The 18,439-nt window shown below is 43.7% G+C and overlaps 1 protein-coding gene and 1 pseudogene across 1 annotated transcript; one reads left to right on the top strand and one right to left on the bottom strand.

Annotated features, from left to right (window-relative positions):
• The first annotated feature begins 4,246 nt into the window (after positions 1 to 4,246).
• Positions 4,247 to 5,481, top strand: LOC110591501 (endosome-associated-trafficking regulator 1-like). The gene is given in 2 exon segments (XM_044912675.1): positions 4,247 to 4,592; positions 4,595 to 5,481. Coding segments are annotated over 2 exon segments (1,233 nt in total).
• Positions 5,482 to 13,284: 7,803 nt separating this feature from the next.
• On the bottom strand, positions 13,285 to 14,748 carry LOC110591399 (annotated as a pseudogene).
• Between the last annotated feature and the right edge of the window lie 3,691 nt (positions 14,749 to 18,439).

Here is an 18,439-nt window from a genome sequence, read left to right on the forward strand (position 1 = left end):
GGGAGTTTTACCAGCCAGGGAGGATGGACTGGGCTCACAGGAGAGGAGACTAAAAGTTGACACCACACCCAGACATACTTTGTCATAAATGATCATACCTTCCATCTTCTAAAGGCCCGCTCATCTTTGCTAGAAATAATTTGCTCTCTCCTCTAAAGTCTGCATCTCTCCTCCTCTTTCCCTATTAAAATGGTAGGTAAGCCTAAATTCTAAAGCTACCTCTGTGAGTTATTCATTTTTCTCTGGAATCGCTTAAGTGTACATGAGATATGCATGTTAGCAACCTTCTGTTTGTTTTTCTCTTGTTAATCCATCTCTTATACGGTGGTCTCAGCTAAGAATCCAGAAAGGTAGGGGGAGAATTCATTTTCCTCCCCTCTACTTGTTATAATGCAGATTCCTGGCCCAGCCCCCTGAAGGGTCTCATTTAGTAAGTCTGGTTGGACCCAGGAATATGCATTCTTTTTTTTTTTTTTTAAAGATTTTATTTATTTATTTGAGACAGAGAGAATGAGAGACAGAGAGCACGAGAGGGAGGAGGGTCAGAGGGAGAAGCAGACTCCCTGCCGAGCAGGGAGCCCGATGCGGGACTCGATCCCGGGACTCCAGGATCATGACCTGAGCCGAAGGCAGTCGCTTAACCAACTGAGCCACCCAGGCGCCCCAGGAATATGCATTCTTAAGATGTCCTGAGAGATTTTGATGCAGGTTCCTTAGACTACCCTTTTCCAAACACAACCTTTGGTTTTTATAGGAGGGCCTGCATTAATTAGTCACCACCTAAGGATGATAAGTAAAATTACCCAAAGACATACACAAACATGCACTCGTACTTGAGGAAAGTTTGCACTGATAAAGCCCTAAGATTGGGGTGAGCAGAATACAGGACATATGTAGAAGAATCCCATGCTTCTGAGCCCTGTTTTAACCAAATGCAAAGCCATGATTTTGGGCTACATGATTGTCTTGTCCCTCAGTGTAGCACTGGAACAAGAGGGGGCTACAATTCCTCATTTGCAAATGTTTCATTACATAAGAAACAATAGCTTAGTAGAATTTTAAAAAAAAAGATACTTAAAAGATTCAAAGATTCTTAGAATTTTTTTTCTTTTTTTAAGATTTTATTTATTTGTTTGAGAGAGAGAGGGAGAGTGAGCACCAGAGAGCGAGCGAGCACCAGGGGGAGGTGAGGTAGAGGGAGAGAGAGAAGCAGACTCCCCGCTGAGCAGGGAGCCCAACGTGGGGTTGGATCCTAGGACCCTGAGATCATGACCTGAGCTAAAGGCAGACGCTTAACCTACTGAGCCACCAAGGCACCCCAGATTCTAGGAATTCTTAAAAAAGTTTCTAAAAACTTAATGTTCTCTGGGTGGCAGGAGACCTTTGTAAAGGCCAATATTTGAATTCCTGACCCCCACTATCTACTGTTCTACTGATATTTGGGCTCTACAGGGGCGTTCTCAGGAGTGGAAAGCTCAGCAAGTCCTGAGGCAGCTATGTTGTACCTCTGTGTGCCCTCATCATTAGAATTCTCTATTGTGGAAGAACTTTAGTCTTAATTTATTGGCCTCATTTTTGCCCTGGTTCCCACCCACTGCAAGTATTGGAAGACAGTTTTGTTTTCTATTCCAATCTTTCTTTCCCAAGATAACTTCCAGGCTCCTTCATTTGTTCTTCATTTTCCCTGTTATCAACCCTTCCCTCCTGGTTGCCAGTTTTTGAATACTTTACCAAGATCCATCTCTATATGCCTCATAGAATGGAAGATAAGGCAACAAGATTGATGAGCAGACATCTTAAATGTAGTTACTGATTTGCTGCAGCCTTCTTAGAGAAAGTATGGGAAAAGAAATGAGTTTCTCCTAATTTATGTAATTCTCATCATTCATTATTCATCCATTCATTCAATAATTGTATGTCAAGTACCTACTCTGTGCAAAGCACTGGGCTGGGTGTTGGAGATTACAAAACAAACAAAAAAGACAAAAGGAACTCCACTTGGGAAAGCGGGTAAGAAACCATTATAACAAAATAAAGGGGGCTGGAAAAAGGGTAAGTTGGAAACTAAAAGAGAGCCTCTTTTTTTTTTTAAAGATGTTATTTATTTATTTGACAGAGAGATAGTGAGAGCAGGAACAGAAGCAGGGGGAGTGGGAGAGGGAGAAGCAGGCTTCCTGCCGAGCAGGGAGCCCAATGTGGGACTCGACCCCAGGACCTTGGGATCATGACCTGAGCCAAAGGCAGACACTTAACAACTGAGCCACCCAGGCACCCCTAAAAGAGAGCCTCTTAACCTGGAATGTTAGGAAGTGTAAGAGGCAGGGAAGTTTTCCAGGAAAGATGACATCTACAATATCCTCATGTAAATTGGCTTAGCACTCAATTCACGCTCAGAAGTATATAAAAGCTGCTCTCATAGAGGGATTTAAGTCACACCCATGCAAATGAAATAAAGAAGTCTGAACAGGCCTGAGCATTGTTTAGAAATTATATTTATCATATTTAGCATTGGCAGAGAGCGTTAGGGAAAGTCCAAGACTCCAAGTTGTTCACTCACAATATCAAGTGGTGGAGGGCAATATAAAAGATATATCAGGACTCCCGCTGTAAGCAAGACAAAGCCAAAAGAGGATTAATTGGCTTAATACATGCAAGTTTAAGGAGTAAACTTCAGGAAAGGCTTTATCCACGTACTCAAATGATGTCCTCAGGATACTGTCTTCCTCATCAATCTCTAGGCTCCACTTTCTTTTTCAGTGGTTTTGTACTCAGGCAGCCCTGTGTTGACTTCAAGCTGTATGATTCCAGTTTAACAATCCCAAGAGAAAGAGCTCACCATAATGCTAGGATTGACCCCCCTGTCTCAGCTTGGGTCGTATGCACACCTCTGAACAAATCATTGTGGCCAGGAGAACTCGTTACACTTTGAAGGCTGGCCTGGATAACATTCCCCCTTCTGGAACCAGGAGTAGATTTAACTCTATCTGAACTACATAGTGTAATACTTGGAAGAAGTAGTTTCTTCAGGGAAACAAAGAAAATGAGATGTTTTAAGCAGAAATAGGACTGGACACTGGCCATTCAAAAACAAACACACACAAAAAAACAGTTGTCCAAATCATAGAGATGAAGAGAAAAATCACATTTTTGGTATACAGTCAACCGAGCTGCTCGATTCAGGATTTATTATGTTCAGAGCACGAGTGCTACAAAAGATGGTAAAATAAGCCAGACATAGCCCCTACCCTTTAGGAGAAATTGCCTAGAACTTTGCTCTCAAACTTTAGTATGCATAAGATCCCTTGGGGAACTTGTTTAAAATGCAGGATCTGGGCCCTCTTCCAGACTTATTAAATGAATTTCTGGTATTGGGGTCTGAGGATCATCATTGTTTTATTTTTATTATTTTTTTATTTTAAAAGATTTTATTTATTTATTATTATTATTTTTAATTAATTTATTTTTTTTTTAAGATTTTATTTATTTTTTGACAGAGAGAGACACAGCGAGAGAGGAACCACAAGCAGGAGGAGTGGGAGAGGGAGAAGCAGGCTTCCCGCTCACGGACTGAGCCACCCAGTCACCCTGGATCATCGTTGTTTTAAAGCAGGTGATTCTAATAGGGGTAATCCCTGCATAACACTTTAAGAAACAGGTGTCTAGATGGCATTAATAAACATACACATAGGGGGGCCTGGGTGGCTCAGTTGGTTAAGCGACTGCCTTCAGCTCAGGTCATGACCTCAGGGTCCTGCGATCGAGCCCCACATCGGGCTCCCTGCTCCGTGGGAAGCCTGCTTCTCCCTCTCCCACTCCCCCTGCTTGTGTTCCCTCTCTTGCTGTCTCTGTCAAATAAATAAGATCTTTAAAAAAAATAAACATACACACACATAAAAAAATGATAATGCAAGGCAGAAGTGGAAATATTTGAGAGTTTCAAATTGTGTGTTTTAAGAATTTCGAGCAAGCAGGGCTTAGTTTCTGCTATGACAGATTAATGAAGATTTGGTGGACATTGAAATATATATTCAGGGTTTCAATAGGCAGATGAAAGAGCAAAATATCTGAAGTGAAAGAAATAGTGTGAGACAGGAAGCCGCAGCGAGAGGCTGGGAGAGGCGGCTGGGCGGCGGGTGAGGGGGCGGGCGATGGGGGCGGACGACTCGGGCCGGGGCTGGGGCGGAACCGGGGCCATGGAGCCGCCGCTGCCAGGCTAGGGAGGGCGGGCGCCGGGGGCCCCGCGGCGATGGCGGGCTATGCGCGCCTCCCGGGCGTCCCCCCGCTGTGGCGAGCCCGAAGCCTCGTCATTCCGGACGGTGAGTGGCCGGGCCTGGCCGCGGGGCCGAGCCCGCCGGGCCCCGGGGCCGCCCCCGCCCCGCCGGGCCGGGCTGCAGATTTTGGCTACGGAAAGGGGAAATGTACTAAGCAAGGTCTGCCAGGAGCCCAAGAGACACATTTTGGAGATGATAAACTTGAAGATCTTGCAGAGGCCAATCCATTCTCCTTTAAAGAGTTTCTGAAAACCAAGAACCGCAGCCTGTCAGGAGGGGATACAGCCAACAACAGGATTTATTCAAAGGAAGCCACGAGACACCACTGGGACTCGGCCGCAACTCCCCGACCTCCCAGACCGTGGGGTGTGGCTTAGAATATCAGCAGCCAATTTTTGAAGACCCTATGGGGGCTGGCCATCTACTGGACGAGGACGAAGACGAGGATGAGGACGACGGGTGGAACGGGGCCTACCTGCCATCCACTGTGGAGCAGACCCGCTCCTCCGGGGTCGCCGCCAGCACGTCACCCTGCAGCACATACGTCTCCTTTTTCTTTGCCCCGTCGGAGCTGGTGGCGCCCGAGACACTGCCCCCGTGGACGCTGAGCGACTCTGACTCTCGCGCCTCTCTGGCGGGGAACCCCAGCGCAGACTTCGCGGCCCACGGAGAGTCTCTGGGAGACAGGCATCTCCGGACACTGCAGATAAGCTATGAAGCACTGAAAGATGAAAATTCTAAGCTGAGAAGAAAGCTGACTGAAGTTCAGAGCTTCTCTGAGACTCAAAAAGAAATGGTGAGGACACTGGAGCGGAAGCTGGAAGCCAAAATGATCAAGGAGGAAAGTGACTACCACGATCCGGAGTCAGTGGTCCTGCAGGTGGAGCAGAAGCTGGAGCTGATGACGAAACGGGCTGTGAAGGGAGAAAACCACGTCATGAAGCTTAAACAGGAGATCAGCTTGCTCCAGGCACAGGTCTCTAACTTCAAGCGTGAGAATGAAGCCTTGAGGTCTGGCCAGGGCGCCAGCCTGACGGTGGTGAGGCAGAACACCGACGTGGCCTTGCAGAACCTCCGCGTCGTCATGAACAATGCCCACTCCTCAATAAAGCAGCTGGTTTCCGGAGCTGAAACGTTGAATCTTGTTGCTGAAATCCTTAAATCTATAGACAAAATTTCTGAAATTAAAGATGAGGAGGAGGACTCTTGAGAACCCTGAGGTGCTTCCAGGTCATAGCTCTGCTCACACCAGGACGTCCCTGCTCACTGGATTTGGAAATGCCGTTGTGTCTTTAAATACGTCGTCTTCACCCATAGTAAAGATATTTATCATGACGTGCTAATTTCATGACCGCACAGTGTGAGCAGCCCGCTGCAGGGAGAAGCAACCCCCGCGTGAGAGCTGCACCAGCTTCTCCGCAAGCCTTCTGGGGGAGCTCCCGCTGCTTCACGGACTAATGCTCTATCGGAAGACGTTTCTATAAAAGCCAGTGATTTTTTGAAGTTACTAAACCTGAAAACCACAGTTCTATAATGAGTGTTTTCCGTTGTCATTCTGGAACGTTAATTATAAGATAAGTCAAGTGCTCATCCTTAATTTCGACAGGAGAGAAAGCTGGGGAGCCGCGGTGAGTGGTTGTCTCAGAAGGGCCCTAGTACCTCTCCGACCTCACCTGGTACCCCCTCTGGCTCGGATTCCACTCCTGTGGGCCTGCGGGCGCTGCCTGCCCTGGGAGACCTGAGCGCAGATGCCCCACGCGGGGCCCCGGGTCACCCAGGTGGGCCACTGTATGCAGCTATCTAAATGCACACGTGGGCCTTGGGTTTGAAAAACTGCTTTGGCTGGAGGGTTTTGATACGTGTTTCAAGTGGGGTTTTATACGATGAAGTTTAGAATTCAGGAATTTAGAGTGTGCAGAGCCTCCCTGTGTTAGCAGGAGGCTGTCCACAGTGCCTTTCCAACTGCTCCCCCACATAGGGAAGGCAGAACATGCACTACGTGCCTTCTTGCCTATTTTTCTGTAGATGTTATTTTTAAAAATAAACTTCCCTTTTCCCTCCTGTTCAAATTGACAGCTTCCCTATTTAATAAATTATAAAACTCCTAAAAAAAAAAAAAAAAGAAAGAAATAGTGTGAGACAAAGCACAGACCCTTCAGATGCCCAGGAATAATAAGAATCGCATTCTTGGTCAGGTGCCTGGCTGGCTAAGTTGAAAGAGCATGTGACTCTTGATGTTGGGGTTGCAAGTTCAAGAGCCACACTGGGTTTAGAGATTATTAAAGAATAAATAAATAAACTTTAAAAAATTCATTCTTGGTAACAAAGCTATAAAATTACCTTAATGCCACTGAATTGTACACTTAAAAATGACTAAATGGGGGCGCCTGGGTGGCTCACTTGGTTACGCATCTGCCTTTGGCTTAGGTCATGATCTCAGGGTCCTTGGATCGAGCCCCACAGCAGGCTCTCAGCCCAGTGGGGAGAGTCTGCTTCTCCCTCTACCTCTACCACTCACTCTGCTTGTGCTCTCTCGTGCTCTCTCTCTGTCAAATAAACAAATAAAATCTTTTAAAAACATGACTAAATGGCAAATTTTGTTATGTATATTTTACCACAATTTTTTTAAAAAAAGTAAGTTAAGATGAACTGGTGGAGGAATTCTATGTGTATTGTAGAAAGCTGGCCTGAGTCTGGAAATCCCTGATAGTTGGAATCCTCTCAACATCTAAAATACAGCAAAGGATCTGGGTCATGGTCTTTATCAGCAGGAGCAATACACAAATATTTGCTCACTTTGGCCCAGTCATCAGAAATGACATGGGGCCCTGGCCTGTTGGGCAGGATTCTCCTGGTGTGCCAGGGAGCTGTAAGCCTTCCCGCAGGGGTCCCAGGGCAGGAGCAGGAACAGACAGGGCGGTGGAAAGGTACTTGGGGGCTCAGGGGAGCACCTGCTTTACCAACTGAATCAGAAGTATTTTAATATTTTCAGCACGGATATGACTGTATCAATATAAAATGACTGAACACCCACAACAGTCGTGGGGGCTGTGGGCATTGTGTTCCGTATAGCGCTGATTCAGCTGCAGGGAAGGTATAAAGGCTAGGCTTGTCTTTTCCTATCCTCTCTCACAGACATTTGCTTCCTCCTCTTAAAGCACACTTTTCCTTCTCTCCAAACTTCCTGCCTTCCAACTATCCCCCTATATGGCAGGTTGTCAGGTAAGCTGATAGGCTCCCAGTTCCGAGTATACTTTGATTTCCTTTAACAGCATAAATGAATGCGTTCCAAGTTTTTTCCTATGTGTCCAAGCCAGTCCTCCAGCATTTCCTTTACACACCCACCCAAGCTTGTTCCCTTATATCAGCTTACCTGACAACCTGCCAAAAAAACTGACCTGATAAATTAATATGAAGATGATCTGCACTTTTAGTAAAGATATATGGAGGCGTCTGTGGTCCAGAGTGGTAAGCAAATCCTTGTTTCTCTGATTTTCACGAAAAGCTTGGTGGGGTAGGAGCTATTTTTGAGAATGGAGTCATGTCTGACATCTCTCAAATGACGCCCTGAGGATTTCCACTCACGGATGACATTTGGCACAGCTATCCCTCAAATACTTTTGCCCGAAGGAGGCAGGATGACTAAGTAAAATAACATCCACCAAGAATCTCAAAACTCCAATGAGTATAGCCTCATTTTGCTAACATGATCTCAAACGCGTCCGCGTGTGCTCTGTCTTGAAACCCTTTCCCTTCCCATGAACTTTCCTAGAGAGCAGTGAAATAATGGGATTAAAAAAGATGGAGTGATTAAATGAAATGAAGTATCCTGAATTGGATCCTGGAACAGAAAAAGGATATTAATGGAAAAACTAATAAAATCCAAATGGAGTCTGTAGTTAATAGTGTTGTGCCAGTGTTAATTTCTTGGCTTTGGCAAACATACTGTGGTTATACAAGATACTAACATTAGGGAAAGCTGGGTGAAGTGTATACAGGAACCATCTGTACTATTTTTGTATCTTTCTGTAGATCTAAAATTATCCCATAATAAAAAATTTACTTTTTAAAAAAAGATTTTATTTATTTATTTGAGAGAGAGAGAACACATGCATGAGCAGGGGTGGAAGGGGCAGAAGGAGAAGTAGACTCCCTGCTGAGCAGGGAGCCAGATGTGGGACTCAATCCCAGGGCCCTGGGATCATGACCTGAGCCAATGGCAGACGCTTAATTGACTGAGCCACCCAGGTGCCCCTAAAAAATTTATTTTTAAGAAAGGTGAAGAAAGAAGAGAATCTAAGCCATAATTAGCCTCTATTCAAGGAATGCCTGTATTCCAACAACACTCTTGATATAAAATCTTCCTCCAACTCATTCAAAGCAAGGTGAACTGGCATTCCAGTGTTTTAGCAACATTGTATCTTACATAATTATTAAAAACAGGGTAAAAAAAGTAATCCGAAAAAAGTTAGACAAGTAATCATTAACAACACTTTAGGGAAAATATGCTTATATTGATTTAGATTACAGGTATGGGAGGAAAAATTATCCCAAGAATTGCTTTTGTAAAAACTTGAGGATTTAATCAAACCATCACTTGAGGTACCTTGGGGAATAAATCTGGGAAAAGACAGGGAGACTTATGTTTTTGACTCTATGTATTTTTGTATTGCATGACTTTTTTTTTAAACAGTGAGAATGAATTATTTTTACCATTTAAAAAACAAATATATATAGTTTTAAAGATTTTATTCTTAAGTAATCTCTACACCCAACATGGGGCTCAAACCTCCAACCCTGAGATCAAGAGTCACATGCTCCACCGACTGAGCCAGCTAGGAGCCCCAACAAATATATATATTTTAAGTAGCAGTTTATATACTATGAGGAAGAAATAGCTATGTTTGAAATGGAACACCAGAGGGGCGCCTCGGTGGTTTAGTCATTAAGCGTCTGCCTTCAGCTCAGGTCATGATCCCAGGGTCTTGGGATCAAGACCCGCATCCTGCTCAGCAGGAAGCCTGCTTCTCCCACTCCCACTGCCCCTGCTTGTGTTCCTTCTCTCGCTTTGTCTGTCTCTGTCAAATAAATAAATAAAATCTTTTAAAAAAAGAAATGGAACACCAGGAACATTGTAATTATAAAATAAAAGAAATGCAGTAATCAAAAAGAAAGAAGAGGGAAGTACTATGGAAGGAACAAATGTTCATAATGTTTATATATGATGGTAAGATGAATTTTTTAACTTCTGTATTTTATATTCTCTGTAGTCAACATGCAGTTTTTCTTTACTAGGAAAAATAAAAATAAAAATTACAACCTTTACATACATGTATTTATCAATTTTTTTTGTACAAATATTATGACATATGTCCCTATGTGGCTCTTTAAACTTGAGGAAACCAGGGGCGCCTGGGTGGCTCAGTCGTTAAGTGTCTGCCTTCGGCTCAGGTCATGATCCCAGGGTCATGGGATCGAGCGCCGCATCGGGCTCCCTGCTCAGCGGGAAGCCTGCTTCTCCCTCTCCCTCTCCCACTCCCCCTGCTTGTGTTTCCTCTCTCGCTGTCTCTCTCTCTGTCAGATAAATAAATAAAATCTTTAAAAAAAAAAAAAACTTGAGGAAACTGAATTTTAGAACATGTATCCTAAACTATCTTCAGAAAAAATCCTACATTAAAAGAAATAGGCTGCAAGAACTTGGCCACTGATGGCACTGGTTTGGTTTCCTTTTCAAAGTTATTTAGAAAAAATATCTAGCTGTATACAAGGACTGCCTTCCAAAATACTAGGAGTGGGGCGCCTGGGTGGCTCAGTTGGTTGAGCGACTGCCTTCGGCTCGGGTCATGATCCTGGAGTCCGGGATCGAGTCCCGCGTCGGGCTCCCTGCTCGGCGGGGGGTCTGCTTCTCCCTCTGGCCCTCCTCCCTCTCATGCTTTCTGTCTCTCATTCTCTCTCTCTCAAGTAAATGGGTGGAATCTTTAAAAAAAAAAAAAAAAAAAAAAGCAAAATACTAGGAGTAATGACCAGGGAGATACTATTTGAATATTCCTGTTAAGCGTCTGAAACCAAACATTTAATAACTATTCTCTTTCCTTCTTTTTCTTTTTTTAATAAGTGTTTTCAAAAGAAAATCTTCAAACTTCTGGCTTCTCTCACTGTGGCTTCTTTTCTCATCTCCACTTGAATATCCCTGAGGCACCACAAACAAAACAAACCTGAAATCAAATCCAACATCTTAAAGCCATCGAGCTCCCAGACTTTTCCTCCCACCTTCCCTGGAATTGAAAGCAGGGTTTGAGTATCAAAAAAAAAAAAAAAAAAAAAAAATCTGATCTGGAGGAGACTTCACTTAGCCTAGGAGGGTGCTTGGGCCAGGAGGGTCACATTCTCAGAGCTATGTGGAATATACACAACCAGGATGGAGAAGGAGAAAGTTCTCAAGAAAAGCAGTGTGACAGCATTAGCCCTTAGAGCAGAGAGATTAGCAGCCAGAGTGTCACCTCTGAAAAAGGAGAGAGATGTTGGAAGCGGATGTGTAAGAATGTTTGCTCCATAATATCCTGCCTCCCCCAGCCCCACGTACCGTAGCACTTTATCCTTATTCCCAAAGCTTCTAAAAAAAGCAGACTGCCTGGGGGCACCTGGGCTCAGTGGGTTAAGCATCTGCCTTGGGTTCAGGTCATGATATCGGGGTCCTGGGATTGAGCCCCATGTCAGGCTCCCTGCTCAGCAGGGAGTCTGCTTGTCCCTGTCCCTCTGCCCTTCCCCTGCTCCTGCTCTCTCTCTCTTTCTCTCTTAAATAAATAAATAAAATCTTTAAAAAAAAGGGGGGGTGCCTGGGTGGCTCAGTAGGTTTTGTGTCTGCCTTCAGCTTGGGTCATGATCCCAGGGTCCTGGGATCGAGCCCCGCATCGCTTCTCCCTCTGCCTACTGTTCCCCCCTGCTTGTGCTCTCTCTCTGTCAAATAAATAAATAAACTATTAAAAAAAAAAAAGACAGACTGCTTGGGTTTAAAATCTGACTCCATTTCCTGGCTATTGGTAAGCCTACGTACCTCTCTGTTCATTGATTGCCTCATCTGTAAATGGCATATGGTTACACCTACTTTATGTGGGTTATGAGAATTAATTGAATTAATCCTGTTCCATAACTGAAATAACGTTTAGATGGCTACAATAGTTACCAACTTGTTTTTCCTTTCCTCAGGATCTTCTAGCCTTGATGTCTTTCACAATGGTGCCAGAGAGGCGTCTGGGTGACTCAGTCAATTAATCATCTGCCTTCAGCTCACGTCATGATCTAAGGGTCCTGGGATCAAACCCCGCCCCGCTTCCAGGCTCCCTGCTCAGCGGGGAGTCTGCTTCTCCCTCTCCCTCTGCCCCTCCCCCCTGCTTGTGCTGTCTCTTTCAAATAAATAAATAAAATCTTTTTTAAAAATGGTGCTAGGGGCGCCTGGGTGGCTCAGTCGTTAAGCGTCTGCCTTCGGGAGGTGCCTGGGTGGCTCAGTCGGTTAAGCGACTGCCTTCGGCTCAGGTCATGATCCTGGAGTCCCGGGATCGAGTCCCGCATCGGGCTCCCTGCTCAGCGGGGAGTCTGCTTCTCCCTCTGACCCTCCCCCCTCTCATGCTCTCTCTCTCTATCTTATTCTCTCTCAAATAAATAAATAAAATCTTAAAAAAAAAAAAAGCGTCATGATCTCAGTGTCCTGGGATCGAGCCCCACATCTGGCTCCCTGCTCAGCAGGAAGCCTGCTTTTCCCTCTCCCACTCCCCCTGCCTGTGGTCCCTCTCTCTCTCTGTGTCTCTGTCAAATAAATAAATAAATAATCTTAATTAAAAAAAACTTTAAATAAAAAAAATGGTGCTAGAGAGTCTCTAAAATACAGACCTATATGCATTAATCCCCAGCTGAAACCCCTTTGAATATGGTCAATAGTCACCCTTTGTTTCCAACTGAACTGTTTTTTTTTTTTTAGGTTCTAATATTTTATCCAAATTTTACTTTATGTTAATTAGAGCATTGGAAAGGAAGGATCTAATTCCACACAAAATGTAAGACTCTAAAAAGTACCCATTGAACTACTGAAAGATAAACCGAGTGGCAAGAATATAAATAGAAATCCAATTTAGATTCCGAACGACATCACAACGTGATTACAGTCACGGAGACTGTTCCTGCTGGCAGCTAGAACTCTTAGAAGCTATCTCATCTGGTGCAAGGGCAAAAAAGCACAACATGAAAGGGAATTAAGTCCTGAATTATTGGTTTCATCACATCCACCTTCTCCACCCCAAAATGGCACATAAAAAACCAGCTACTGTGCACTGCAGACTATTTTTGGTATAAAAGAGGTGTGGACTGGGGTGGAAACAGGTCGTGAAAATCTGTCTAAAGTCTCTTTCAGGGACACCTGGGTGTCTCAGTGGGTTAAGCATCTGCCTTTAGCTCAGATCATGATCCCCGGGTCCTGGGATCTAGCCCTGTGTCGGGCCCCTTGCTCAGCAGGGAGTCTGCTTCTCCCTCTCCCTCTGCCCATCCCTCCCCTTGCCCCCGCTTGTATGTGCTCTCTCTCTATCTCAAATAAATAAATAAAATCTTAAAAAAAAATAAAGTCTCTTTCAGATGAGTTAGTACACAACATCAAACAACAAGCCTCTCCTCCATTAGGGTAGGAAACCAAGGTTCACCTTTCAGGAAGTCAGAATTTTATTCATGTACTCAATACCAATTTACAAATTGTCTATAAATTATCAGCTTCCACTAGGAGCCATTTCTAGATAAAAAAGACATCTCTATAGGCCACCAAGTTCCCCTCAAGTCTACAGCTCAAAGTACCTTTTTTGGAACTGGGTTTCCTCTGTATCTCTGAAAGGGTAACACCTTAAAGCAGAATCATCTTTAATCTGGAGGTCTAACATGATATTTAGCAATACTGTATCCCAGAAAAAGGTGCACTAAATTCTGAAGGTAGCTACCCTGCAAAATAGTTTAAAATTAAACGGTTGTACAGTATTCAATTATGCTTGCATTCCAGGCCTAGACCAAGCTTATGGCCACCAGTGTTGACAATCTTGCCATCCAGCAGAGCTGACAGTGTCAGTCTGACACCCCTGGCTTTAGGGTCTGAATATATCCTAAACTCATCAGGCTGGAGTTGTTCACTTCAGTCGGGAAACGGGCATCAGGGTCCATCTGATACTTGGCTGCTATTCTGAAGTGAGTGTTACTAGTTCCTGCTGTCCAGACCAGATTAACATTGGTCTCCACCTTCTTTTTTAAAGATTTTATTTATTTATTTGACAGAGAGAGACACAGAGAAAAAGAGGGAACACGAGCAGGGGGAGTGGGAGAGGGAGAAGCAGGCTTCCCACGGAGCAGGGAGCCCGATGTGGGGCTCGATCCCAGGATCCTGGGATCATGACCTGAACTGAAGGCAGACGCTTAACGACTGAACCACCCAAGTGCCCAACTTCTTGTTCACCTTCTGATAAATGGAGCCACTACACTCTATCCTGTCATTTACATTAGTGTGAAGCTGCAATTCATCAGTCTTGTAGCCAACCGCAAAGTTGCTCTGGGTCCTCCCAGATTTTGTGGTCTCAGAATTCATCTGGGAGCTAGCCAGCCAGCCAGCCAGCCTTCTTGACCTGGCACCTGAGCACCCCAGACTGAAGGCCCAGCCATGTAGAAATCCACATCCAGGTTGATGAACTCTCACTTATGCTCTGTCCTGATTTTATCATCCCACACCTTTATCTCCCCACTCCCAGCATCCTGCCCCTATCCCCCATGTTTGGTGAGAGGATGAATCAAAGGTCAGCTTCAGTCCACATGCAAGCTGATCTTCCACAAAGATCTCCACTCCTTGTGTGTTGACAGTGTTCCATTTCTCCATAGACATCAGACCATGTTTGGTGCATCTGTACTTGGTTTCCAGGCTAACCCTCACTTTGGTGGTTGGTCTCAGTGTTGGCTAAACCTAAACTTGTACATTCCAGTTCATTCTCAGATTTTGGGTTTCTTTTTCTTTCTTTCTTTCTTTTTTTTTTTTAAAGATTTTATTTATTTATTAGATAGAGAGAAACACAGCGAGAGAGGGAACACAAGCAGGGGGAGTGGGAGAGAAGCAGGCTTCCTGACAAGCAGGGAGCCTGATGTGGGGCTTGATCTCAGGACCCTGAGATCATGACCTGAGCTGAAGGCAGAGGTTTAACCGACTGATCCACCCAGATGCCCCTCAGATTCTGTTTCCAAATCAGGTTTTATGAAGCCAAATCCATAGCCTTGGTGAAGACATCCCTGGCAAATTTTCCAAGATAAGCATTCCTGGGAGGCACAGCCACCCCTGGCTCATGGGTAGTGGTGTCAGGCTGGGTGGTGGCTATAGCATGAGCAACAGAGCCCCAACTCAACTTCTGATCCTTAAGTCCTGCTACTTCCCACCCACCTACATTGCCCACACACCTGGTACTGGCATGACTCCAGGCCTCTCCTTATGTTCTCTCCTTTCTCTGGATTATTCTCTCTATTATTCTTTTTTTTTTAAAGATTTTATTTATTTATTTATTCGAGAGAGAGAATGAGATAGAGAGAGCATGAGGGGGGGAGGGGCAGTCGCTTAACCAACTGAGCCACCCAGGCGCCCTCTATTATTCTTTAACTAATGAGTTGCTATTAAGCCTTCAAGACACTAATAAAACATTTTCTCTTCTGTAAAGTCTTTCTCAGCAATCCTAGACAAAAGTGAGTCACTTCCACTTGTTTGTTTCCATTTCACTTGGTATGTAGCCCTGCATTTCTAATTGACAGGTTATGTCTATCTTTCTCAGTAAACTGTGATCTACTCAATGACAGGGACTGCTCCTAATTCTTTGTTTGTCCAAAACCACAGCCACATCCCTGGCACATCAGAGATGTTTAATAACAGTGTGATGAGTGGATGAATGAATAAATGAATGGATTAGTATAACACCTCAGGTGACATCTACTTTGATAGGACGGTGAAGACAGTAAAGTGGTGACAAGTAGGTCCACCACTTGTAGCCATGCGACTGGGCAAATTTCTGACTTTCCTTGCCTTGGTTTCCTCATCTATAAAATGGTGACAATAATACCTTTCTAGCTGTTTGAATTAAATAATAAATGTACAGTGCTTGGAGGAAGGCCTGGCACATAGTAATGATTCTATATGTATTAGTTATTATTGTTGTTATTGATCATGGAGAATCACTGTAAACTCCATGAGAGGTGGGGGCTATGTTTTGACTTACCATTTAATTCCTAACTGCCACAGTGCTTCATATACAATAGGCACTCAATAAAGACTTTTTGAATAAATACCAAAATAATAAAAAAGAGAACAAAAGAGAAGAGAGTTAAAAAAAAAAAACCCACAGGGTAAATAGGGGTGCACTTGGCACAAAGCACAAAGATATTGCCAAGTCACCTCAGGTCCTCACCACTGGGCTGGATGACAAGGTGGCCCTGGAGTTTCTGAATCTTTCATTTCAACCTCACAGGAAGTTTGCCCATCTCATTCACAGTGCTCTCTCTAAAGACATTGAAAGGGAAAGGGATGCTATATACAAGGAGTGATTTAATAAGACATTAAGAGCCAGGGAAGCCTGCTTTTTATTCTGTAGCCCATGGACTCATGACCTGCTGCTGAACCACTTTTTTTAAAAAAAGATTTTATTCTTTTAGATAGAGTGAGGGCAAGTGGGGGGGAGGGGCAGAGGGAGACGGAGAAAGAGAATCTTAAGCAGACTCCATGCTGAGTGCATGACTTTGAGATCAAACCCCACGTCGGGCTCTACACTCAGCAGAGGCTCTTATGGGCGCCTGGGTGGCTCAGTTGGTTAAGCGTCTGCCTTCGGCTCAGGTCATGGTCCCAGGGTCCTGGGATCGAGCCCTGCATCGGGCTCCGTGCTCGGCAGGAAGCCTGCTTCTCCCTCTCCCACTCCCCCTGCTTGTGTTCCCTCCCTCACTGTGTCTCTGTCAAATAAATTAAAAAAAAAAAAAAAGAATCTCTTATGGTTTGTCTCCCTCTCTGATTTTGTTTTATTTTTTCCTCTCTTCCCCTATGATCCTCTGTTTTGTTTCTTAAGTTCCACATATCAGTGAGATCATATGATAATTGTCTTTCTCTGATTGACATATTTTGCTTAGCACACCCTCTAGTTCCATCCACGTCATTGCAAATGGCAAGATTTCATTTTTTGTTGGCTGAGTAGTATTCCATTGTGTATATATATACCACATCTTCTTTATCCATCTGTCAATGGACATCTGGGCTCTTTCCATAGTTTGGCTATTGTGGACATCGCTGCTATAAACATTGGGGTGCAGGTGCCCCTTCAGATCACTACATTTGTAACTTTGGGGTAAATACCCAGGAGTGTAATTGCTGGGTCATAGGGTAGCTCTATTTTCAACTTTTTGAGGAACCTCCATACTGTTTTCCAGAGTGGCTGCACCAGTATGCATTCCCACCAAAAGTGTAGGAGGGTTCCCCTTTCTCTGCATCCTCACCAACATCTGTTGTTTCCTGACTTACTAATTTTAACCATTCTGACTGGTGTGAGGTGGTATCTCATTGTGGTTTTGATTTGTATTTCCCTGATGCCAAGTGATGTTGAGCATTTTTTCATGTGTCTGTTGGCCATTTGTATGTCTTTGCAGAAATGTCTGTTCATGTCTTTTGCCCATTTCTTGATTGGATCATTTGTTCTTTGGGTATTGAGTTTGATAAGTTCTTTATAGATTTTGGATACTAGCCCTTTATCTGATACGTCATTTGCAAATATCTTCTCCCATTCTGTCGGTCCGTCTTTTGGTTTTGTTGACTGTTTCCTTTGCTGTGCAAAAGCTTTTTATCTTGATGAAGTCCCAATAGTTCATTTTTGCCTTTGCTTCCCTTGCCTTTGGCGATGTTTCTAGGAAGAAGTTGCTGCGGCTGAGGTCAAAGAGGTTGCTGCCGGGGTGCCTGGGTGGCTCAGTCGTTAAGCGTCTGCCTTCGGCTCAGGTCATGATCCCAGAGTCCTGGGATCAAGCCCCGCGTCGGGCTCCCTGCTCTGCGGGAAGCCTGCTTCTCCCTCTCCCACTCCCCCTGCTTGTGTTCCCTCTCTTGCTGTGTCTCTCTCTGTCAAATAAATAAATAAAATCTTAAAAAAAGAAAAAAAGAGGTTGCTGCCTGTGTTTTCCTCTAGGATTTTGATGGATTCTTGTCTCACATTTAGGTCTTTCAACCATTTTGAGTCTATTTTTGTGTGTGGTGTAAGGAAATGGTCCACTTTCATTCTTCTGCATGTGGCTGTCCAATTTTCCCAACACCATTTGTGGAAGAGACTGTCTTTTTTCCATTGGGTAGTCTTTCCTTCTTTGCTGAAGATTAGTTGACCATTGAGTTGAGGGTCCGTTTCTGGGTTCTCTATTTTGTTCCATTGATCTATGTGTCTGTTTTTGTGCCAGTCCCATACTGTCTTGATGATTACAGCTTTGTAATAGATCTTGAAGTCTGGGATTGTGATGTCACCAGCTGTGGTTTTCTTTCTGGCTGAGTAGTATTGTTCGACGTGGGGTTTGATCTCATGACTTTGAGAAAGAGAAAATTGAATAGGAAGTATTATGTCATGGTAACCCACTAGTCTGATCCCCAAACTGGAAAAAGAAAGCAAAGGGGGGTTGCTGGCTAGCTCAGTCAAAAGAGAATGTGACTCTTGATCTTGGGGTCATGAGTTTGAACCCCATGTTGGGTGTAGAGATTACTTACAAAATAAAATAAGCTTTAAAAAAAAAGGAAAGCAAAGAAGTAAGATATGTAACTATATTATAAACTCCATAAGAGATTGTCAAAGTATAATTTTTAAAAAGTTAAACTGTCATACAAATATATAATGAACATATTTATTTAATTATTTATTCAATTATTTATATCAATATCAGTATTATATCAATTATATCAATAATTTATTTATTCAATTATTTTTATTTATTATATTATTAAATATTTATTTATATTTATCAATATTTATTCAACTAATTAATTAATAGGGAGTCATCAAGATTGTAAAGCTGGTTCCAATTTAATAAAGGAATGTTAGAATAAGATTGCTAGCTTAGATACAAAACTGGTTAATGTTCTTCAAGGCAATTAATTGTAACTTTTA

This window comes from Neomonachus schauinslandi, chromosome 2 (assembly GCF_002201575.2).
Source record: "Neomonachus schauinslandi chromosome 2, ASM220157v2, whole genome shotgun sequence".
In the NCBI taxonomy this organism is placed as follows: Eukaryota; Metazoa; Chordata; class Mammalia; order Carnivora; family Phocidae; genus Neomonachus; species Neomonachus schauinslandi.